Here is a 25230-nt window from a genome sequence, read left to right as displayed (position 1 = left end):
ATGGCCTATCCATGGGAACTCAGCTACTATGAAGAAGGTTGGGCAAACATCCAGGATTCTTTGAGCCTAGGTCCATTGGGCTGCCCCCAAGGAGAGGAGCCGAGGAGGGGCTCAGCAGCCTATCCCTCCTTATCTACCTTGTAAAAAGACTGGTCTTTCCCCATCCCTGACAAGCCCAACCATCTTCTGCAGCAATACATCCTTGTCTCTGCCCTACCCCCCAAATTCTGTGGCTAGGGAAAATTAAACTGAAATTCTTGGTTCTCAAAGCCCTTCATTTCAGCAGGTATAGAGCTCTGGTCCTGGAAGATGGAGCCTAGTTTACTCTATTTCCAGGCAGAAAATTGCTTTCAGGCATAAGCTAGCTTTTGCCCCTTGTCCTGCTGCCAGCCCCAACTGGGGAAACCAAAATGGGGCTAAGAAGGCAGTGCCCAGAGTGCAATTCGCACACAAGTAAGTATAGCCTCATTGGTCAGTTATCACAGCAAACTACAGCTCTGGCCAAGGTTAGCTCCCCAACTAGGTTTCTGTGGTGTCTGCATGGAGGTTCTCACAGAGCTAGGGAGCCAAGGATTATGGCCACCCCACACCCACTCTGAAGAGATCAAGCTGGCTAGCTACTGGGCAAATCCACCACTTTAATGTCTTCAGAGAACATGGGGGAAAGGAAAGGGAGGGATAGGGTGGAGAGAGAGGGGAAGACTGTCCACCAAGGGAGTCCTGTTGGGACGTGTCAGGGGAGGATCTCCACTAATTTGGGATCCAATCCCTGGCGTGTCCAGGAAGTGCTACAGTGTGAAGATGGACAGACGGTCACAGTGACAAGAGGAGGGGGGCCTTTAGCTGCCAGGGGAGGGAGTCACCACCTCATAGGAGGGTGGGGGGAGGGAGACAGGAAGAAGCGTAGAGGGAGTGAGGGGTAAGAGAGAGCTTACCCTAGGTAGAAGTGTGAGATGTTGGGGGAGACTGAGAATGGAACCTAGGGGTTCAGACACCCCCCTCAAATCCCTCGCTACCTTCAAGTGCCCTCCATGCCACCACTAAGGGGATAGCAGGGGGCTTCTTGGGGCAACTTGATATCACAGAGCTCAGCATCCTTTTGGACCCTAAGGAGGGGCTAAGAAGTGTCAGAGGCTCTGATGGGGAATACAGAAGACCCCTGAGCCAGCTTCTGCCCAACCTTACTCTCCAAACTGAAAGAGAAAGGAAAGGGGCGGTGGGATATGGCTCCCATTGAACAAGGGGGGTAAACTGAGGCACCAATTGGTTTCCTAAGGAGTCTTAATGACTCCACCATGGCCCCATGCCCACCTGGTGCCTGACTTGCCCATCTCTTCAGGAAGGAGAGACATGGGTCCTGTGAACTATGGGGGAGCAGCCCTCAACTCTAGACATCGGGAACTCTGCTGCCCCTCGATCCTGGGCCACAGCTGAAAGGGGCAAGCAGGCCCCTGGTGGCCCCCCTTGGCATGGTATGAGCATCAGGGCAGGGAGGTCAACGGGGTTGGTGAAGAAAGGAGGGGCCCCCGATCCTCCTTCCTCCCACTGGTGTCCTTCTCGGGCCCACCCCAGGGCCAGCCTAGGGCCCGGCCTCAGTTGTAGAAGACCTCGTCCTCCGACAGGGAGCTGCTGTCCACATAGTGGAGAGAGCCGTGGAGCTGGCTCCTGGGCTCTGTTGGGGTTTGGCCCTCGCCGGCCTCCGCTTCTCCCTGCAGCAGCAGCCCCTGCTTTTCGGGGCTGGGCGGCCATGGTCTCCCCGTAGATGGCTCCTCGGGTGAGTCCCAACTCTCGGCAGGCAGGCCAGGGGCGGGGAGCGATGAGGAGAGGGAGGAGAAGCCCTGAAGGCTGCCATCCAGGATTGGCCCATTCAGGAGGTTGTCCTGCAGGTAGATGCTGCCCAGGTCTGGAAGCCGAGGAGAAGAGGGTTAGGACTGGGCTTCTCCGGGCCTCTCCTGACCCTCCCCGCTATCCCTCAGACGGGACCCCTTTCCCTTTCCCCGATCTCCTTGTTCGGGATGTGGCTCTAGGCAAATTGCATCACCTCTCGGGGCCTCAGTTTCCTCATCTGTAAAATGGATTGGATGACCCCTAATGTCCCTTCTCGTTCTAATGTTCAACCACCTCCTCCACAAACTGCCTTCCCGACAGAATGCCCTAGCCATTGCTCTCCTTCCTCCATGCCCCATCTCCCTCGGACTTCACTCTCTCCTAATAACATCTTTCAGGGGCATCTAGGTGGTGCAATGGATAGGGCACCAGCCCTGGATTCAGGAGGACCTGAGTTCAAATCCAGCCTCAGACACTTGACACTTACTAGCTGTGTGACCCTGGGCAAGTCACTTAACCCTCATTGCCCCGAAAAAAACCCAAAACAAACAATAGATAATTAATAACATCTTTCAGAATCCTTGTCCTCCTTCAAAGGTCATGTCAAGTGCCACCTCCTCTGTGAAGCCTTCCCTCACCCTCCCATGTGTTGGGTGCTCTCATCTGCCTTGGTTTCCATTTTATTGTACTTAGGCTCATGCTGTATCCATCCCAGGGCAGTATAAACTCTCTGAAGGCAGGGACTGTCTTGTGTTTGTCTTTGTCCTTGAGGCCGACAGCACAGGGCCTCACCCTGAAGAAATGCTTGGGGTCCGAAGTGGTTTCTGTTCTCCAGGAGGATTGTGATGAGAGAACAGGTGTGGGGATATCCATGTGCGATACAGACGCACTGCACACACGTCGCAGGTGAGCTAGAAAAATCCCTCATCTTGAGTGAGAGGCAGTGCCCAGCTCTGTGGGTAGCATCCCAGGCCAGCGGCTCAGGGGCTCCTTACCCATGGTGGGACGCCATCTCTCTAGCAAACACCGTGTTGTCCAGTGCTGGGAAGAACCACCTTCATCTCCAATTTCCTAAGACTCAGAATCCAATAAAGCTAGACAGGACCGAACCAAATGGAATACTTCTAGTCTGATTCAAAAGGCACTTCCGGGGGCAGCTAGGTGGCACAGTGGATAGAGCACTGGCCCTGGATTGAGGAGGACCTGAGTCCAAATCTGGCCTCTGACACTTAACAATTACTAGCTGTGTGACCCTGGGCAAGTCACTTAACCCCAATTGCCTCACCCCCCCCCCCAAAAAAAAAGGGCACTTCCAAGACTCAGGGTTAGTGTTAGGTGGTTCAGTGGTTAGAGCACTGGGTCTGGAGTCAGGACAACCTGAGTTCAAATCCAGCCTTAGACACTTACTAAATGTGTGACGCTGGGCAAGTCACTTCACCTCAGCCTACCTCACATTCCCAGGGTTGGCGGATCAAGTGAGATAATGCTGTAAAGCCGTTTGCAGACCTTAAGGAGTTAGAGGGATGTCAGCTATTATGGATATTGAATAATAACACATTTATAAAGTGATCCACAAAATGCTCTCCTTCCCACACTCCTGGGTTGGCATGGCAAGGATTACTAATTATTTCCATTTTACAGAAGAGGGAACTGAGGCAATATGGAATATTGGATAGAGCACTGGACACAGAGTCAGGAAGACCTAGGTTCAAATGTGACCTTAGACACTTAGTAGCTGTATGACTCTGGGAAGGTCCCTTAACTTCTCCGTGCCTCAGTTTCCCCATCTGTAAAATGAGGGGAGATGGACTGGATGACCCCTAAGCTCCCTTCCAGCTCAAAATCTGTGATTCTATGAGGTTAGTAGGCATGATGGTTAAATGAGTTATATCCGAGCCAGAACTCTAACCCATGCATTCATTCTGACTCCAAGATCAACCAATCAAAGCAAGCCATGTACTGGCTGCCTCTTATGTGCCAGGTGCCAGGTGCTACAGACGCAAAGGCAAAAACCCCAAATGGTCCCTGCCCTCAAGAAGCTTATATATATTCTTTGTTTGTTGGTTTTGGTTTTGGGCAGGGCAATGAGGGTTAAGTGACTTGCCCAGGGTCACACAGATAGTAAGTGTCAAGTGTCTGAATCTGGATTTGAACTCAGGTCCTCCTGAATAAAGCCAGTGCTTTATCCACTGTACCAACCAGCTGCCCCAAGAAGCTTATATTCTAAGGAGGGAGACAACATCTACAGCATATGTAAGCTTTTATAGAAAACAAACACAAGGTCGTGAAAGTCAACAGCTGAAAGATAGGGAGAGGTTACAGAATGAGCTGGTATAGGAAAAAGGTGGTTCCTGGGCTAAGCTTTGAAGCTAGGGACATGAAGAGGGAGGGCGCACCAGGCGTGGGGGACAGCCAGTGCAAAGGCCCAGAGATGGGAGCTGGAGGGTCACACACAAGGTGCTGCCTGTATGCCATCACCCTAGCAAACACTTTGTTGTTCAGCGCCCTAAGAGAGAGTTCTCTTCACCCTCAATTCCTTAAGCTTCAGAATCCAGTAAAACTGAACTTGACTAAACCGAACTGAATGTTTCTTCTCATATGACTCAGAAGACAACATTACCCAGGGAAACTGTACTGAGACTTCTGGTGCATCCCAGGGCGGGAGCCAGCTCTAACTTGCTAGACCCGTTGTGAAATTTTCAGTGTGAAAATTTACACCTTCAAAATCAGCGATCCCAACCAATCAGGATGATTTATTGTTTTGTTGATTTCCAGACTTAAGAAAGTGATGGAGAAAGTGTTAATGATTCAGATTAAACTTAATGGGATTTGCATACATTCTTTTCTATCCCTCCAGCAGACCTTTCCCCTCCCCTCCTACCCATTCCCCTCCCCCCCACCTTGTTAAACATTTACCATCACACTCTTATATCACTCTATAAATCTTGCTTGAGCTCAACAGGAGTGCAATAGAAGGCTCGGGAAATGAAGTCATCACCAGACTTGGAAGTCTATTATTATTAATCATAATAATAAGAAAGTAATAAGCATTTATATAAGACCTACTATGTACCAGGCCCTGTGCTAAGCATTTTACAAATATTATCTCATTTGAACCCTGGGAGATTGATGCTATTATTACCTCCCATTTTATAGTTGAGGAAACTGAGGCAGCCAGAAGTTAAGTGACTTGCCCAAGGTCACACAGCTAATAAGTGTCTGAGGCTGAATTTGAACTAGTTCTTCTGCCTCAAGCCCAAGTGCTCTGTGCACTGTAGCACCACCTAGCTGGTAATATAATAATAAGCTGGTACTATGTTCGTCCTTCATTCTAGAAGAGGGCCATGACATGGGGTGATGTCATGCCTTGCAGTGAATTGGATTTAAGTGAGGCAGGGCTGTGCAAGGTCACCAGCCTCATTCTCTCCTCCAGAGTGGCAAGATATACATCAGGTCAACTGGAGATGGCCCCGGATGTTTGAGGCAATTGGGGTTAAGTGACTTGCTCTGGGTCACACAGCTAGTAAGTGTCTGGGGGTGAGATTTGAATTCAGATCCTCCCAACGTCAGGGCCAGTGCTCTATCCACTGCACTACCTAGCTGCCCCCCTAAGCTGGTACTGTAATAATAATAGTAATAACCGAGCATGCTAGGGTTTGTAGAGTGCTCTACATCTACAATCTTCCCTGAGCCTCCTAACACCCCTGACCCTGTATGAAGCCAGTTTGGCTGGCCTGATGAGTGCATGAAGGAGAGGAAGGTATAATGGGGCTGGCAAGGTAGACTGAAGCCAGGCTCTTCCCACTGAGCTAGTCTTACTCCTTAGCATCCGCTCTGACTGGACCGTGGGATGGTGCGTAATGCTGGGTCAATGGAAAATTCCAAGGGTAGAATTCCAAGTCCAAAAGCATTTTTGATGACTTGTTCCCATGCTCCCACCCTCTCTTTCTTTACTCAGGGATTACCTCTTCTCTTCACTCTCCTGGTTCCAACAAGCCCTAGTCCTCCTGCCCTCTCCACTCAGGGGAAGGGCTGTTCTGGTCCTTGTTCGTGGCCCATTGCCCACTTCCGGCCTCATCCTGTCTCGTGAACAGGCACCTGGGTCGAAGGGGGACCTGAGGCTGGTGCTGTCTCCCAATGTCACTCCCTGCTCCATTGTTACTCATTACTCCCTCATTCATCCATAAAGGGGGCCTTCTAACAAAAGGACCCACAGAGCATTGGGGTAGAGGACACGTAGGTGGCGCTTTAAAAAAAAAATCCTTGTCAATGATCTCATCGACCAATCATCTTCAGCCGTCCCTCCTCCGATGCCTCGTGGGGGCGTGGAGGTGACCCTGGGCTCTCCACCGCTTTGCCAGTGACGTGTGGGCCTTGGCAGAGTTGAGCAAGTTGGAACCGTGTCAAATGTGGGAGAGTCCACTCAGCTCAGAGCCGCTCGTCATCAGAGGACTGGCCACTGGGGGGATGGGGCTTTTTTTAGACCCAGTAACTCATGAAGACTGTCTACCAAAGCATAGGGGTTGGGGGAAGGGGCTGTTGTCACCTGTCTGGCTAGCAGGCCAGAGTGCAGGCTCCGATGAAATCACCAGTCCTTCATGTAGAATACGGTTACTGGACATTTGTAAAATGTTTGATACTTTTTTCCATATTCACTATCACCTGGTTGGGGTGGGGGGCAGGCAGATAGGCAGAACAATGGACACAGCACCAGGCCTGGAGTCAGAAAAACCTGTGTTCAAATCCAACCTTAGACATTTACTAGCTGTGTGACCCTGGGCCAGTCACGTCACCTGGTTTGCCTCAGTTTCCTCATCTGTAAAATAAGCTGCAAAAGGAAATGGCAAACCGCTCCAGTGTCTTTGCCAAGCAAACCCCAAATCAGGTCACAAAGAGTCAGACACGACTGACACAAAGTAACCATAACAACACAAGAGGCCCGTTCTAATCTCTAGAACTCTGATCTCTCTGTTACAAAATGACTCTACAGAATTTGGCATAGGTATTTTGTTTTTACTTGTCTATGTACATGGTGTTTCACCCCTCCAGTAGAATACACAGGCAAGGGGCAGCTAGGTAGCACAATGGATAAAGCCCTGGCCCTGGATTCAGGAGAAACTGAGTTTAAATTTGACCTCAAACACTTGACACTTGCTAGCTGTGTGACCCTGGGCAAGTCACTTAACCCTCATTGCTCTGCCAAAACAAACAAACAGACAAAACCAATATAAGGGCAGATACAGTTTCTTTTTTGTCTGTGTTTTACTTAGCACAGTGCCTGGCCCAAAGAAGGCATTTATAAATTCTTTTTGAATTTAATTCAATTGCCTGTTCCCCTTCTCTTCTGGCTCCCCCAAACCCCCACCTAGGGGAACATACCCTGTAGGGGGATGACATCCTGCGAGTTCTCTCCAGGGCACATCTCCTCATCTTCTATTGAGGACCAAGCACTCAGTGTGGCCTCAGTGATGGCAAACTGTTCAGCAACACCTGTTTTAAGAAGAGGAGACCAAGGCTGGAGTTGGTGACAGACACTACCCTATGTCCCTCTGGTAGCTGCAATGGGTAGGTTCAGTGAGATCGGTAGCTATTTCCTGAGGCTCTTTCCCATGCCTACCCAATGATCCAATCCCCATCTGATCTCCATTCAATGATCCAGTGGTCCAATGGTCCAAGTTCCACTTAGCAATCCTCTATCTCCCTACGGTCCAGTGGCCGACCAGTGATTTCATTCCAATTCAATGATCCAGTGCTCAGCAAAAATCCTATTCCAACCACCCAATGGTCCAGTGTCAACCTAACCACCCTATACCCACACAATGATCTTATGTCCAAGGTTCACCTAATGATACTATTCTCATCCAATGGTCCAATACCCACTTAATAATACTATGTATATCCAACGGTCCATTGTTCATTCTGAGTGCCAATCCCATGCCCATACAAAGATTTACTACCCACTTAATGATCCGAAGTCCATCCAATAGTCTAGCAACCCACCCAATAATAATTACCGGCATTTCTATAGTTCCGGAAAGTTTCTGAAACACTTGTTTCCCAGTGGCCCTGTAAAGTTAGTGGCTTAATTATGATTATCCCCATTTGGTAGATGAGGAAACTGAAGGTCATTAAGGTGAAGGGTCTTGTCAGGATCACAGCAGATGAGAGGGAAAGTCAAGATTTGAATCCAGGTTTTTTGATTTCATCCTATGCTTCTCCCATTCCAGGCTCCCCTTTGGATATCTCAGGCTCCATGAGGAGCCTTTAGCAGTCCTATTCAAGTTGTCCTTTGCCCCTTGTCTTCAGCCCAGCCGTCCCCCTGCTCCCACTGACCTGCAGCAAATCGGGCCTCCCGAAGCTCATCAGGAAGGTAACTGTAGTGTTCCTCCTCTGCTGGTGATGGGTCCCAGCCTGACTGCTGGGCGCTCCAGCCTTTCCACTCGATCAGGTGGGCTACTCGGCCCCGAGCCATGGCTGTGGGCTTCGTGATATGGTCCTTGATGCTCTGCACCACACCTGGGCATGTGGAGAAGCTGAGTCAGTTGTCTCCCCCTCCCATGCTCACCTATGTGCCGTTGCCTTCTCAATCACAGATCACAGATCACAGATCTGGAATTTCAAGGATCCCAAAGGTCACCTGGTCCCAGCCCCTCATTTAACGAATGAGAAAACGGAGGTGGGGGTAGAAGAGGTGATTTGCTCAAGGTCATACACAGGTAGTAAACCCAGGTCCTCTTCTACCATCGGGACCAAGGTTCTTGACCTTGGATTGCAATGTGCCTCGAACCAACATCAAAAAATGCCAAAACATTGCATGCTGGGTACCTAACCATGTTGAATAGAGCGATAAGAGAATTTCTGCCTTTACTCTCTTACCACCTTGGTAAGAGATGGGTAGATCATGCAAATAGCTAGAGTGTAAAATCAAGCTGACACATCAACTCTAGCCCTACTGTTATCTGGTTAGTTCCCGCTCTGTCTGTCTGTTTGCAGACTTACAGCTGGAAAAATCAGCCACAGCTCTGGTGTTAACTGGCTAGTACCTCGTTTTACCTGATACACGCCTTCCCCTTCGGCTGTCTGTTCTTTTATCTGTAAATCATCATCTTCCCTTATTGACTTTTTGAAATTCCACCATCTCCATCCTGCTTATATAAGCAAAACCTATACAAGGTTGCTGAAGCTGCTATTCAGGGCTCACTGATTTGTGTATACAGTGAGTTCATGCTCTGTACATAACATACTGTGTGTTTTTTTTTTATCATATAGCTGCATTGTTGATTCCATGATCGGCAGCAGCACTTATGAATGGATCCTCCCTGTATCTGCCCCTGCATGAAATAAATGCCCTTGTCCTTTTTCCTTACCTATTTAAACATAAAGTCTTTGAGGTCTAGTCCTCTTAGCATAGTGTTTGGCAGAACATACACTTAATAAATTACTGTTGACTTGATTTTTGGAGGGCCAACTTCCTGGCCCAGACTTTCTAGGGTATCTGGTCCCTGACGGAGATGGGTAGAGGGTGGCAGGTCCAGACAAAGGTTTGTACAGAGCCATCCCTGGGGTGGGGCAATTGGGACTTTGGCCTAGGGCATCAAAATTTAGAGGGAGCTGGAAAAAATTAAGCTGAACACCTAGTTTAGCTTTGTCCCAGGGCAATTGAAACAATTATATTTAGCACCTAGGCTGAAAGCATAATTAGCTAAAATAGGAAGTTGCTTGCCTATGTCAGTGTCTACCAGATAAACTCCTCTCCAACTCAACCCCACCCTATGATCCTCCCCTGTTCGTCTAGTGGGTATCTTGTCTTCCTCAGCAGGGTGGGTCTTTAGAACTCAGTTTTAGGCCATCTGTCCTAGGTGCTAAAACCTTTCAAGCCATAAAGTTGCTCTGGGCCTGTATACGTACCCACCAGGGATGAGGTGGCTAGGGCGGCCACATTGTAGTTACTAGAGCAGGTCTTGGACTCAGACAGGAAGCCATTGGGTGTCCGGAAGCATTTCTGAAAGAAAAGAATAAGGAGGGTCAGTGGGCAGTCTCCCACTAGTCCTACAACACCCTCCCCTTCTCTTATCCCAATCGCAGACACTAGGCCAGGACCATAGAATGAGATGCCCGGGAGGGATAAGCCAGGTTTGGTGCGCTAAGATCTCTCCTTGTCCCCACAGCCCCAGCTTTCCCCAAAGAACTCAACAGGGACCATATGAAGGGTGACAGCATGCCAAGGGGCCAGGAATGGGGTAAAGGCTTGGAGGGGGGAGATCAGGGCAAATCAGCTGACCTGCCAGGGATCCCAACAGAAATCCATTTGTTTTTCCTAAAATGAGATGAAAAAAGGGATTCAAGCAGTTCTAATTTCCAAGAGCGCATCAGACAACTCAAACCCCAACTTCTGAAAGAGCCCTGCTCCTGGTCACCTTACCCCCTGGTGCCTTTCCCTTTCAGATTCTCTCTTCATCTGCTCTCTCTCTTCTATGTATGGCGTTATTTACATATTTGTCTCCTCCATTAGACTGTAAGCTCCTTGTGGGCAGGGGCTGTACTTTTGGATTTCTTTGTATCTCTAGAACTTAGCAAAGTGCACAGCACATTGCTTAATCAATGCAGACTGACTGACTTAATTGTGGTGGGGTTTTTTTTTTTGTATGGGAAATCTTTATTTAGAATTTTATTTCCCCCCAAATTACATGTAAATACAAATTTTGACATCCATTTTTCTAAACTTTGTGTTCCAAATTCTCTTCCTCCCTCCCTCCCTCCACCCCCTGCCCCAGCCAAGAACTCAAGCAATTTGTTATAAGATATACATGAGCAGTCATGCAAAACATTTCCACATTAGCCAGGTTGTGAAAGAAAACAGACAAAAACAAAGCTTCTGACTGAGTGCTCATCAAGTAAGTATGACCACTCTGTGTTCCCAGAAGGAAGTAAAGGGCCCAGCAACCAGCTCATCCATCCAGGTATCAGGCCTGGGGGCCCCTGAGCAAATAAACACAGGTATTGCTGGATGCCTGCATTCAAGGCCCCGATAACCAGGAAATTGCTACCTCATTATATATTCATTGATCTCTATCTGGAAGGGAACCTCAGAAATCATCTAGTCCAACCTCCTTATTTTCCAGATGAGTAAACTGAGGCTGAGGGAAGTTAAATGACACACAAGTATTAATAATAGTCAATTTTGGGGGAAGGGCAGGGCAATGAAGGTTAAGTGACTTGCTCAAGGTCACACAGATAGTAAATGTCTAGTGTTTGAGGTCAGATTTGAACTCAGGTCCTCCTGAATCCAGGGCCAGTGCTTTATCCACTGCGCTGCCTAGCTGCCCCCAATAGTCAATGTTGTTTTTTTTTTACAATGCTTGAAGGTTTGTGAAGCATTTTATATATATTATCTCATTTAAGCTTCACAACAACCCTGGGAATTAGGTGTGATTATTTCCATTTTATAGATGAGGAAACTGAAGGCTAGAGAGGGTAATTGACTTTCCCAGGATGATACAACTACTTTTTTTTGGCGGGGCAATGGGGGTTAAGTGACTTGCCCAGGGTCACACAGCTAGTAAGTGTCAAGTGTCTGAGGCTGGATTTGAACTCAGGTACTCCTGAATCCAGGGCTGGTGCTTTGCCGGTGCTTTATCCACTGCGCCACCTAGCCGCCCCTGACACAACTACTTATTTGAGGATTTAGATTCAGGAAGGAAAATCAAGGGTGCAAACCCAGCTCCTCTGAAGCCAATTCTGGCAGGCTTTCCAAGGTACCATACCGGGAACTTGTCCAGACCCTTCATTTTACAAATAAAGATACTGACATCACCTAGCAAGCCCATAGTAGAGTCAGGATTTGAACCCAGATCCTCTGGCTTCACCTCAAACACCACAGATATAGGGAGTCTGAACCCACTGCAGGATCATCAAGCTTGGCAGAGGATCATAGGAGGGGGGATCCCAAACCCGGTGGTGTCCCCTTTGGGGGGAAATAGGGGTCCAGGAATAGCCTGGGGGTATAGGCAAATTGGGGGGTGGGGTGGGGTGGAGGATTGTAGGGGTGTCATTTACCTTATTGGTGGCATGGTCTGGAGCAGCTTGGGGAAGGCAGCTGGAGGGGAGGCCCGGGGCTGGGCAGTCTAGGTCCCTGGGCAGAGGGCAGTCCTTGTGGGCACTTGTGAACAATTCTGGAAGAAGAAAGAGTGTGAGATAAAGGAAAGCATTGAGATGGAGGAAATGAGCCTCTCTTGGGCACGAAAGGAGTGGTGGTTGTTGTGCCATCATTTTCAGTCGTGTCTGACCCTTTGTGACCCTATTTGGGGTTTTCTTGGAAGAGATACTAGAGAGGTTTGCCATTTCCTTCTCCATTATCCAGCTCAGTTTACAGATGAGGAAATTGAGGCTTAACAGGGTGCAGTGGCCCATTCAGGGGAGCCTGACCTTCCAAAAGCTGCTCCATCCCGAGAGAGGATGGAGAGAGACAGAGAGAGGGGGGAGGGGAGACAGAGAGAGAAAAAGAGAGACAGAAGGGGAGGGGGAGGGGACTGGAGAGGGAGAGGGGGGGAATGGAATCTTGGAATCGGCAGGGTCCTCTACCATCTGAGAACCTTCCTCCTCCTCCCAGCTGGAATGGGAGTCCCTGCCTCAGTATTCCTCATGAGCAGCCATCCAATCTCTTCTTAAAGACCTCCCATGTACGGGAACCCACTGTCCCCTGACCCATCCACTTTGGGGAAATCTCTAAATGTTGGGAAATGTTCCCCAACTTTATCAAGTGAAAATCTGCCTCTTGGCAACATATACCCGACTACTCACAGTTCTGCCAGCTAGTGCCAAGAAGAAGAAAGCTTCCTCTCCAAGACAACATTTGAAATTCTTTTTGGCGGGGCAATGGGGGTTAAGTGACTTGCCCAGGGTCACACAGCTAGTAAGTGTCAAGTGCTTGAGGCCAGATGTGAACTCAGGTCTTCCTGAATCCAGGGCTGGTGCTTTATCCACTGCACCACCTAGCTGCCCCCAACATTTGAAATTCTTGAAGAGTCTTCTCTGGGGTAGATCTCCCCATTCCTTTGACCAATCTTGGGCTGGCCTGAAGCCTCTTCCTTTCACCAGCCCAGCAGCCCTCCCCTGGATAGACACTTCTTGATAGTGTTCTTCCTACAATCTTACATCTGGATCAAATACAATAGCCTGGACTGGTCTGGTCAGGAGAGAGAACAGACCTATATCCTCCCTCATTCTGGACACCAAGCTTCTATCGATTCAACCAAAGATCACATCAGCTTTGGGGGCTGTTGACTCCTCTTGGGATGGTGAGAAGGGAAGGGTCTCTGAGAAACTGAAGAACAGGAAGATGGGGCGATAGACCTGGGCTTTGGTTTGCCCTCTTACTTTTCAAGGGAGGAGGGATGCCGCAAAGCTCAGAGAGATCTTGACTCAACTCAGGGTCACAACAGCCCCTCCCCAGGACAGTGATGGGCATAGCTGGGCAGTTGCTCAGTTGGGAGAACAAATGGGAGGTTCCTTATGGGGACTCATCCCAGACTCTAGCCAGCTCTTCCTTCCCCAGGGTGAATCTAGATACCCTGGGGCCAAGCCCAACCTGCAGTTTTCCAAGCTGGGCCAAATTTCTGCCAAATTCACCACAGCAAGGCCCAGAGGCATGAAGGAAGCTGAGAAAAACAGCAGGAATCGAAGGCTTCCCAGGGGTAGGGGCAGGGGCCAGAAACACCTGCGTTTAACAGCTGTAACCTGGAAGCTGTTGTTTTTAGGAAAGGGAACAAGCATTTATTAAACACCTACTGTATATATGCCAGGTACTGTGCCTTTAAGTACTTTACAAGTATAGCTCATGTAAACCTCCATTGAGGGAGGGAGAATGTGTAGGATGGTGGGAGGTTCAGAGAACTGGGTTCAGAAGACCCAGATCCAAACCCTCCAGGCTGTCACTTTTACTCTCTTGGTCTTCATTTCTTCCTCTGTAAAATGAAGAGATTATCCAGATCCAAGGAGACAAGAGAAAGGGCTTAGTCGTCCAGGGCAGTTTACAGAGGAAGATATTGAGGCCCAATGAGAAGTCCAGTGACTTGCCCAAGAACACACAACTTACAGTAAGTGGTAGAATGGGGATTCAAATCCTCCTTCCATTAGTCTCTAGATCGAGCATTCTTCTCTAAGGGCCCTCTCCAGCTCTGTCATTCTGTATTCTAAGGGCCTCTGCAGCTCTGACATTCTGGGTTCTAAGCCCCCCCCAGCTCTGACATTCTGGGTTCTAAGTTCCCTCTCAGTTCTGACATCCTGTGTTCTAAGGGCCCTCCCAGCTCTGACATCTGTGTTCTAAGCACCCCCCCTACCTCTGACATTCTAGGTTCTAAGTTCCCTCCCAGCTCTGACATCCTGTGTTCTAAGGGCCCTCCCAGCTCTGACATCTGTGTTTTAAGCCCCCCCCCCCCCAGATCTGACATCCTGTGTTTTAAGCCTCCCCCCCACCCAGATCTGACATCCTGTGTTTTTAGCACTTGATGTCCTAAGGCCCGGCCAGGCTCTGATGGTTTATGACCTCACTTTCACTTTCATGAAGATGAATAGGAATACTGATGAGCCGTCCACACATTTACTCCTGCATCCTCTTCAGCAGACGCTGTTGGGCTGGAGCAGGGAGAGACAAGGTGGAAGCATCAGAGGAGCCACCTGGGGTTGGTCCCATTTTAATGATGGAAAAACTGAGGCTTCAAGCAGCGTGACTCGCCCACACAGCCAGTCAGCAGCAGAGTGGAGACCCAGGTCCTCTGCCTCTGAGCCAAGCGCTCCATCCTTCCCACCAGGGTTCTTTCCACCACGCTGCCTTTCTCGGTCCCTCCCCAGTCTGGTTTCCCATCCCCGTGTCTCTCCTCTGGGGTTCAAGCCTGCAGCTGGTTGCCTCCTGCCTCCCTCTCCCCCTCAGGACTCGGGCCCTCGTGATGTCACCAGTGGTTGCCATAGAGACATCAGGTAATGAACCAGCCTTGGGTGGAGTCACAGGCTCCTCCTTCCCCAGCTGGGACCAAGCCGACCACGTCACTGGCCATTGGAAAAACACAGCCTGAGAGGGATGGAGAGAGGGGACCCGTGCAAGAGCGCAGCTCGGTGCTCCCTCCCCCAGGAAGGGCCTGCTCTGTCCCCTGGGAGATCAGCCACGTGGAGGGCCTTAATCTCTAGCGGCATCTCCCCTGTCCTCTTCTCTAGTCAACTACAGGCTTTAGAACTAAAAGCGATCTTGGCATCCTTGTGCGGATGAGCAGGTAGTGACTTGCCTAAGGTCACTCATGTAGTTAGTAGCAGACGATGAGATTTGAGCTCTGGACCTGTGACTGCCCTACCAGATCTAACCCAGTAACTACAGGTCCCCTTCCTAGCCTCGTGGCTTACCCCTGATCCTGAGGTCAGTCTGACTCTCCTACCTGGCAGGCAGGGAGGGCTCGGATTGAGTCTGTGTCTTTCCCTTTCATCAGAGGGTCAGAGAGAAGAAATACTTCCCAAAGTTATGCCTTGGGAAGAAGACTTCCCTTTTCACCCTTGTTCAGCTCCCTCACAAAATAGCCGAGTTGGAAGGGATGGGGCCATCCAACCCTTTGATTTTACTGATGAGAAAGCTGAGGGAACAAGCATTTTACAAGCATTTAGGAAAGGGAACAAGCATTTATTAAACACCTACTGTATATATATACCAGGTACTGTGCCTGGTTAGGTAATTTTCCCAAGGTCAAACTATTAAAATGTACATCAACCACCCATCATGTGCAAAGTGCTAGTCTAGAAAATGTTATAGCCAGGATCCGAACCCAGGTCTTCTCCCTCCCTTCCCTTGCCCTATAGTTTCTGTTTCCACCAAGAACCTCGGTGTCACTCACACTCTCCTATTTGAGTGTTCTCACAGGTCTAAGGACATCTATCCTAAGGAAGGATAGCCACACTTCTACTTTCAAGCTGGGGAAGTGGAGATTGTAAGCCTTTTTCCCATGCCCATGAGATCCTGTCAGCATCACTTTCCTCTCTGTGTCTCTCTGTCTCTGTGTCTCTCTGTCTCTGTCTCTCTCTCTCTCTGTGTCTCTGTGTCTCTTTGTCTCTCTGTCTCTGTCTCTCTCTCTGTGTCTCTCTGTCTCTTTGTCTCTCTGTCTCTGTCTCTCTCTCTCTCTGTGTCTCTCTGTCTCTTTGTCTCTCTGGCTCTGTCTCTCTCTCTCTCTGTGTCTCTCTGTCTCTTTGTCTCTGTGTCTCTCTGTCTCTGTCTCAGACCTCAGTCTCCCTTTCTGCACAATGGGCCAATCTCTGCCCTTGTCTTCCCTCGGCCTCCCAAGTGAGAGGGAGAGGATGCTGCCTCTTCCCTCGGCCTGGTGAGTCACTGCCACAGGTGCAGAGACCCAGCCTGGCGTGGCCGAGTGGCTGAGAACAGCCTGGCTGTTACCAATCTTCCCTAGCTCTCGAGAAGAGATATTTATAGAGTGATTGTGAAGCTCCTATTGCTTTTCAGAAGCCTTGGCTCTGGGTTCTGCAGCAGCAGTTACCCATCCCTCCATTTCCCCTCCCCACCCATCCCCCTCCTCTCTAAATCTCTTAGGGTTATAGAACAAGGAGAAATTCCAATTCAAATATGGCTGCTGACATCGATGAGCTGTATGACCTTGGGAAAATCATTTTAATTTTCTGAGCCTCAGTTTTTTCATCTATACAATGGGGATAATAATACCCATAGCATTGACCCCTCACATCCCTGCTGTGAGACTCGAATGAGATGTTAGTCTATACATCACTTTGCAAACGTTTTCAAAGCCCTATAGAAATGTCAGGTGTTAACATATTAGCATCATCTTATTATAACCCATTCTGGGGCAGCTAGTAGGTGGTGCAGTAGAGAGAGCACCTCGCCTGGAGTCAGGAATATCTGAGTTCAAATCTGGCCTCAGACACTTACTAGCTGTGTCACCCTGGGAAAGTAACTTTACCCTGTTTGTCTCCGTTTCCTCATCTGTAAAATGGGCACACACTGGAAAAAGAAACGACAAAACACTCCAGGGTCTTTGCCAAGAAAACCCCGCGATGGACAATGACCCTCACCTCCTTAAACACACTGCTTTAAATGTACCTCCTTCATGAAGTCTCCTTGAATTCACCTGAGTTAAGCCCATGACACCTACACTGGAGGATTCAGTTTGTGCTACAAAGGATTGAATTTAATAATCTGTTGATTTATAAATGTTCTCATTGGCATTTCCTAGAGCTTATATGAAATGCCCTGTTTCTCCAACTCAGTTTAGGAACTCCCTGAGGTCAGGAACTGGGTTTCTCCTATGGGATGAGGGTTCTTCAAGGGCAGGGAGGGTCTTTCCTCATTGGCCTGGGGACCCTCTGAGGAAAGAGATGGGAGAAAAGAGACTCTCCCTCTCAAGCTGAGAGGGGCTCCAGGTTCTTAGTGTGATTCCCTGGCAAACTGTGGCAAGTCTCTGGGTGACTCTGGCTTGTTTGTTTCCTGCTCTGGGCCTTAGTCAGCCTCCATGCTCAATGGGAAGACCAACTTCACCTTGGTTGAACTGACATAGAGAGAAGGGAGGCTCAGCTTCCTGGGTGGAAGGAGAGAGAGAAACACAGGTAAGTCTCAGTTTTCCATAGGCTACCTTGTGTTTGGTCTGCACCTAATTTGCACCATTACTGGACTACCTTTCTGCAATGTTAGTCATAATGTACTCAGAGAAATACCACCTAGCACACACAGAGGACCCTAGAATTTCTGAGTCAGGAAAAAAATCTTAAAACATAGAATATCAGAGTTGGGAGGGCCCTTAGAACACAGGACGTCAGGGCTGGGAGGACCCTTAGAACACAGGATGTCAATGCTGGGAGGGCCCTTAGAACCCAGCATGTCAGAGCTGGGGGGATGGGAACCTTAGCACACAGGATATCAGAGCTAGGAAGGCCCTCAGCACACAGGACGTCAGGGCTGGGAGGGCCCTCAGAACACAGGACGTCAGGGCTGGGAGGGCCCTCAGAACACAGGACGTCAGGGCTGGGAGGGCCCTCAGAACACAGAATGTCAGGGCTGGGAGGGCTCTTAGAACACAAAATGTTAGAACTGGGTAGGACCTTAGAACACAGAATGCCAGAGCTGGGAGGGCCCCTAGAACACAGGATGTCAGAGCTGGGAGGGCCCTTAGAACACAGGATGTCAGAGCTGGGAGAGCCCCTAGAACACAGAATGTCAGGGCAGGGAAGGGCTTTAGAACAGAGCATATCAGAGCTGGGGGGAAGCCCTTAGAACATAGAATGTCAGAGCTGGGAGGGCCCTTAGAACACAGGATGTCAATGCTGGGAGGGCCCTTAGAACCCAGCATGTCAGAGGTGGGGGGATGGGAACCTTAGCACACAGGATATCAGAGCTGGGAGGGCCCTTAGAACACAGGATGTCAGAGCTGGGAGGGCCCTTAGACTACAGAATGTCAGAACTGGATGCAGCCTAGTCACTCTTGCCCTGTCACACTCACATAGACGTATCTTAAGCCTATCAACCTGGCCATCCCTATTCTGGTAAACACACAATGTGAAAGCTGGGAAGGAACTTAAGAGATTTTCTTACCTAAAGAAGTCTCACAAACCACTTCCTGGGAGCCAAATCCTGCCCACTGTCTGTTTTTGTACCTCCCGAGGAACTAGTAATGATTTTACATTTTAAAATACAAAGTACATACAAAATTAAAAATATTTTATGTTTTTAAATACATTAAAATTTTATTTTAACATGTAAAACACAGTTGTACCTTGTGGCCATGCTAAAATAGGCTGGGCTGGAGTTAGCTTGCAGGCTGTAATTTTTCAGACCCCGTTCTAGGCCAAACCCCTCACTTTTGGGAAATTAAAGCCCCATATAACTCTTCGCTAATCCCTGATCAGAAGTGGTTGGGGACAGAGAATTGGGGATGTCAGGCAAGTCCGTCTGAATCTGTGACAAACCTGAATTATTGATTACTTGGGAAAAAGGAAGTCCTTGCAGGCTGAAAAAGAACCAATGAGGGGAGCGCCTGAGGTGACCTGATTAAGTGACCATAGATCTGAGGAGCTTATAGCTAGGAGGTGCTTCCAAAGCATCCAAGAATGGGTAATTCTCTTAAATAAGCTAAACTTATTCTATCTCAACCCATGTCATACGTACACACTGCACAGCCATCTGGCAAACACCACTTCCTTTCCCCTTCCCCCTTGCCATCATCCCTTCCCCCTTTAACATAATGAAGTTATTTCATCTCCAGAACCCATTTCCAAATCCTGTTTCAGATTCTTGAAATCAGAGACCTAGGTTCTAGTCCAGCCACTTCAGCTCTTGGGGCCTATTTCCCCATCTGTAAAATGAGAGAAGCATGAAGGGCCTTTCCACTTCTGAAATTCTATGTTCTTGGGTCCATCCTAGCTCTGACATGCTGTGTTCTAAGGGTCCCCCCCCCCCGCTCTGACATTCTGTGTTGTAAGGGTCCCCCCCAGCTCTGACATTCTGTGTTGTAAGGGCCCTCTCAGCTCTGACATTCTGTCTTGTAAGGATCCCCCCAGCTCTGACATTCCATGTTCCAAGGCCCTTCCCAGATCTAACATAATCTAAAGCCCTTCCCTGCCCTGACATTCTGTGTTCTAGGGGTCCTCCCAGCTCTGACTTTTGATGTTCTAAGTCCCCTCCCATCACTAGTGTTCAGTGATTCAATGTTAATCAGGGAAGTCTGAATCCAAGAAGTTTTACTTTTTAATGTGTTCTGAGACTCAATATGATTTCTCAGTTACTGGGGATCTATTTGCTAAGGGCTCTCCAGATTGTCAGTGATATCTGCCCCCTCCCTCCTGGTCGGCAAAACTGTTTCAGGAGCCCCCCTTCAATACCTTCCTTAAGCATCGATCGGCATACACAGTAAGTCAACTAGAAAGCCATCTCTGCTTTTTCTTTTGGTCCAAGCCCTAGCCTACAGTTTCTTGTCGGGATCCATCCTGAGAGCAGATGGTATGCTTCCGCTATGGAACTGAACCAAGAGACCAGGAGCCCTCTGTGGATGCCTGGACTGAACTGTCTTAGCAGGAGGGCAGAGGGCCCCAGCCACAGGGTGGGCACCCCTGAGTCAGTGTCTTTGCTCAGGTGACAGAGAAAGATAACAGACAACCTGTTCCTCAGGGGAGGCCTTGAGGAGGGTTCGGAGGGGCAGGTATATGGCCACTGGTGGGTGGCCTGGGATAGAGATTGGCTTTAGTTCAACGCAGATGCTAACCCCAGGGCTGAGGCCTTTTGAAGTGTGTGTGTGTGTGTGTGTGCGCATGCACATGTGTGGCTTTTCACTGAGCCCTCCAGGGTCCTGACCTGAAGATAGGCTTTCAGTGAAAGAATGGGGGAAGCAATGGGGCTCCATGTGGAGGTTGGGGAGGTCAGTGAAGGGAGGGGTGTTCCCCAATGAAGATGGGGAGCTCAGTGAGGATGAGGGTTCAATAAGAGGAAAGGTCAGTGCTGGGACGGGAGCTTGCTGAAGAGGGTAGAGACGGCAGGAAGAAAGATGTGGACTTCTGGGAGGACGGGAGACTCTGTGCCATGAGGAATTCACGGGATTGGCTTAGTGAGAGAATGGGACCTCAGAGAAGAGGATGAGGACTCAGTAAGGAAGATGGGGGTGGGGCAATATGGAGACGCCGGTTCAGTGAGAAGGATAGGGAGAGCAGTGAGAACATGGATGGGGGTCATTGAGAGGAATGGGGAAGCCAGAGAGAGGGAGAGAGGGTCTCAGGGATACAAATTAAAGCAGTCTACTAGTTCCCTGGGTCTTTGGGAAATATCCAACCTTGGGCTGAAAAATCCCTAGGCTTGGCTGTGTTTGAAGAACTTCCCTCCTTGTACATAATGAGTTGTTGATCTCTCTGTTCCTGAGCCTGTCTCCCCTGTCTCCCCTTAGTCTGTCACACTCCCATAGATACATCCTCATACCTGTTGCACTTGGAGACCTTTAGTCTGTCATCCTCACATAGATGGACCAAAGTCTGTCACCTTCACATAGACACATCTTATACCTGGCACACCTGGCCAGCCCTAACCTGTCATACTAATAGACATATTCTATAATAGTCACACCTGGCCTCCCTTAGTCCGTCCCACTCAGATACAACCCTGGACATCCTTAGTTCATCACACTGAAACATAAGTGGTGGGGGGCAAGAAGGGGAAGGAGGTGGCAACTGGCCCTGATTTTGTTTTTTATGATGGGGTATCAGAGTGGATAGTTTCTCTGGGGCCTAGGCCCAGGCCAGGAGAGCTTTGAAATAGTGAGCTAACTGTAAACCAAGGCTGTACTACAAAATGTCTGGGGCTAGAGTGGGGCCTGCACCAGATGGGAAACCAGGGTGGTCAAAAGACTTGCTTAAGGCAGTAAGTGGGAAAAGAGTCAGGATTTGAACTCAGGTCCCATGGTTTCCAATGTAGTGCCAAGAGGCAGTAAGTGAAATCACTAGTCACTAGTTCACTGTCTGTGAGGGAGGTGTTAGTGAAGGTCCTTCCATTGTTAGTGAGGGTGTCAGCTGTCAGCCTGTCAATCAATTGTCTGGGAGGGAGTCTTTCAGCCCATTGTTGCTCAGTCAACTTGTCAGTTGTCATTCTGTCACCAGAGTCATCCCTAGGACCCAGTACATATTCATCTTTAAGGAAAAACAACTCATATTTCCAAGCTTGCCAAGTGCTTGCAACTCATTTCATTTGAGTCTCTCAAAAGCTCCTTGAGGTAGGCATTGTATGGATGAGGACACCGAGGCATGGTGAAGCTAAAATGACTTGCCTAAGGTCACATAACTAGTCAATCAGAATTAGGATTCAAGCAGGCTTCACTCCTCTTAAACAAGACTCCCATACCCTTTGGTTTGTTCATCCTTCCCTAAGTGGCCCCCTTTGCCTTCCCCCCATTAATATTTTTGTTTTTGTTTTTGTTTTTTAAGGGGCAATCAAGGTTAAGTGACTTGCCCAGGGTCACACAGCTGGTGTCAAGTGTCTGAGGCTGGATTTGAACTCAGGTCCTGCTGAATCCAGGGCCGGTGCTTTATCCACTGCACCACCTAGCGCCCCCCCCCATTAATATTGATGTTCAGGTAGTAACCAGAATTTGCTGGGAAGAAGACCAAGGGGTGAGAGGGAGCTCATGTTGTGGTCTGCTCCAGCTCCCATCTCCCAGGGATGGTTCTGAGGGGATCAGCCATGGCTCAGGGTCCTCTCTCAAGCCTCCTGTGGTATGCAGCCCTGTAGCAGGTACCTTTGGGCTCCTTCTGCATCTGTCACCCCATGATAGCCAAAGCTTTTCCCAATCAAAGATCTGTTCCCCTGGTACCCATAAGTAGGGTAGGAGTGGGGGGTGGGGAAGGGCATAATGGCTTAGGAAGCTGGCCCTAAGAAACTAGCCCAGTGATGTGGTTACCCTGGAAACCTTGCTTCAAGGAGAAAAGAAAGAAAAGGAAGAGAAGTGAAAGGAAGGGAAGGGGAGGAGAGGGGAGGGGAAGGAAGGGAAGGGAAGGGAAGGGAAGGGAAGGGAAGGGAAGGGAAGGGAAGGGAAGGGAAGGGAAGGGAAGGGAAGGGAAGGGAAGGGAAGGGAAGGGAAGGGAAGGGAAGGGAAGGGAAGGGAAGGGAAGGGAAGGGAAGGGAAGGGAAGGGAAGGGAAGGGAAGGGAAGGGAAGGGAAGGGAAGGGAAGGGGAGAGGAAAGAAGGGAAGGGGAAGGGAGGGGAAGGGAGGGGAGGGGAGGGGAGGGAAGGGGAGGAAAGGGAAGGGAAGGAGAGGGGAGGGAAGGGAAGGGAAGGGAAGGAAAGGGAAGGGAAGAGAAGAGAAGGGGAGGGGAGAGAAGGGAAAGAGGAAGAGAAAGAGGAAGGGGAAGGGGAAGTGGAGAGAAAGAAAAGGAACAGAAGGAGAGGGAGGGGACGGGAGGGGAGGGAGGAGAAGGGAGTAGGAGAGGAGGGGAGGAGAAAGGAAAGAGAAGAGGTTCACTGAAGCCCCAGGGATGACAATGGATCAGCTAATAACACCTTACTGACTGACAACCCAGGCATCAGACTAACTGATCCAGTCTGGCTGAATGATACATGATTGATTGATAACTGACTAATCTGATGACTGGTTCAGCTAACGGATGTGCAGGACCGTGGGAGGCCTAAAAAGAGCATCACTTGAAGACTCCTAGAGGCTGAGAGGACCTTTGGAGGTCATTTCAGCCATCTCCTCGCCTCTGTGGAGAACGCAGTCAAACTGGATCTCTTTGAGCTCTTAGGGAAAGTTTCTCCCCCCCCCATTCTGGAGGTTGTACCCAGAGAACCAGCCCCGGATTCCTTGATGTGCTTATGAGGACCAGGAGCAGCAGATCAAGTCTCTGAGCCTTTATGCAATAACAAGCCCTGGTCCCTCAAACTCACCTCCCTCTTCCCTTATTGTCCTGGGTTCACAGAAGGCCACAGAAGGCCACAGAAGCTGCTATTAAAATGGTTTTGGAGAAAGACCTGCTTTTGTGTTTTTAAAGAGGGGTGACAGAGGGAACCCAAGGACTTAAGGTAGGCAGGGAGGGAAAAGGGGAGCTGCCTTCTTTCTGACAACTGGAGGTCTAGGAAGGAGTGGGGTGAACCCTCAATTAAACCCTTATGAAGCCTTCCAAGGTGGGATTGAGAGGAAGGGAATCAGAGGTGTGGGAGAACCTGGGTCAGGGAGGGCAGGAGGGGCTCCGGGAAGGTGCTGAGCCCGAATCTACAATGACTGTCTCTTAGTTGGACCTCGCTCCAGGCAGAGTGTGGCCGGAGCAAGAGGCTTTTGACTTGCAGGACTCCCAGGAAAGGGGTCAGTTCAGGGACTGGGGAGTGGAGAATGGTGTGTGTGTGTGTGTGTGTGTGTGTGTGTCTGTGTGTGTGTGTGTGTGTGTGTCTGTGTGTGTCTGTGTGTGTCTGTGTCTGTGTCTGTGTCTCTGTGTGTGTTTGTCTGTCTATCTGCAGGGTGAGGGGCGGGCGGAAGGGGGAGGTGGTAAAAAGGCTGGGGGGGTGGGGAGAACAAGCTTACCAGAGACAGGGGACGAGCCCCCAGTCCCTCTGCCAGTGTCAGTCCCCGGGGTCGGACCACTGAAGGGAGGGGGTGACCTCAGCTTTCTCCTCCGAGAACGCCCGCTGCGTTGGGCACCATGCCAGCCTCCCTGGAGCCTTCCCCCTGCCTGGGGCACCGAGCCCCTGGGGGCCCTCAGTACCCGAGGGAGCTGCAGCTCAGAGGCTGGACCGCTGCTCTGGGGGGGGGGCGGGGAGTGTGGGGGGAGTCGCGGATTGTCACCTGGAAATCTCCACGGAGGAGGGGGGCGTCCTGGCATACTTGGGGGCAGCGCCCCCCACCCCACCCCGTGCCCAGCGGCCGGAGATAAACAAGCCCCTGTCCTTGGGTGGGAGGGCGAGGGAGCGGGACCCCAAAGAGCCGTGTTTTCGCTCACGATCGCCCTCCCCTACCGTCCAAGGTCTCCTCGGACCCCAGTCCTCCGGCCCCAGCGTTTTCTCACCTCGGGAGACGCAGGAGCCCATCACGGGCCGAGCGGCGGGCGGCCGTCCTCCTTCCGTCCGGGGCAGGGCTGGCCGCTCATGTCTCCCGGGCCGGGCAGCGCCACTCCGCCGCCACCGCGGCCGCGGCTCCTGGTGGCCCGGCGGCCCGAGCAGCGGGGCCAGGCTCAGGCGCACGCCCCCTGGGCCCGGGCTGGGCGCGCCCCCCGCCCGCGCCCCGGACTCCCTCGGCGCTCCCTCGGGCTCCCGGGAGCCCCGCTGAAGTTTGCGGTGGAGGGCCGGGGCGCGGGAGGCGAGGGGCGAACGCCGAGGAGCAGCGGCGGCGGCAGGAGGAGGCGGAGGGCGCGGGGAGCGGGGCCAGCGCCTCTGGTTCCTGCCAGGCAGGAAACCTCGGAGGATTCGCCCGCTGAAGCCACGTCCCCTCCTCCCTCTCTCCGCGCTGTGCCCCTCTCCGCTGTGCCCCTCCCTGCTCTGCCCCTCTCCGCTCTGTGCCCTCTCCGCTGTGCCCCTCCCTGCTCTGCCCCTCTCCGCTCTGTGCCCTCTCCGCTCTGCTTTGCTCCCGGCTCGGTCTCACTCTCCTCTCTCTCCCCTCTGTCCTTCTCTATCTCACTTCTCTTCCCTCCCTTTGCAGCTCTCTCTGAATCCCTCCTCTTTTGCTTGCACCGAGGGTGGGGCTGGATGGCCCTTGGGGGACCGGGGCGAAGCCTTGAGGGCTCCCCGGAGGAGAAAACTAGGGCCCCACCCCTGCCTAACTGACTCCCTGCTGCGGTGGAGGCGGAGGAGGGCCGAGCTCCCGTGCACCTGTTGATCAAGCTGGGAAGGCCAGTAGCTTGGGAGTCAACAATGGTGAGGCTCCTTTCATCCAGGGACTGGATGGGGGA

The 25230-nt window shown here is 50.6% G+C and overlaps 1 protein-coding gene across 1 annotated transcript; it reads right to left on the bottom strand.

Moving 5' to 3' along the window:
- Positions 1-378: 378 nt before the first annotated feature.
- Positions 379-24483, bottom strand: FAM131C (family with sequence similarity 131 member C). Its single transcript, XM_043990963.1, has 7 exons — positions 24352-24483; positions 11884-11999; positions 10109-10144; positions 9736-9829; positions 8161-8343; positions 7207-7317; positions 379-1903 (listed from the first exon to the last, which is right to left on the bottom strand). The coding sequence occupies exons 1-7, from the start codon at positions 24371-24373 to the stop codon at positions 1593-1595; spliced, it is 873 nt and encodes a 290-aa protein (XP_043846898.1). The 5' UTR covers positions 24374-24483; the 3' UTR covers positions 379-1592.
- Positions 24484-25230: the final 747 nt, after the last annotated feature.

Source organism: Dromiciops gliroides, chromosome 3, assembly GCF_019393635.1.
Source record: "Dromiciops gliroides isolate mDroGli1 chromosome 3, mDroGli1.pri, whole genome shotgun sequence".
In the NCBI taxonomy this organism is placed as follows: domain Eukaryota; kingdom Metazoa; phylum Chordata; class Mammalia; order Microbiotheria; family Microbiotheriidae; genus Dromiciops; species Dromiciops gliroides.
Note: the sequence above shows the minus strand (reverse complement) of the source record. Positions and strands in the feature narration are given on the sequence as shown.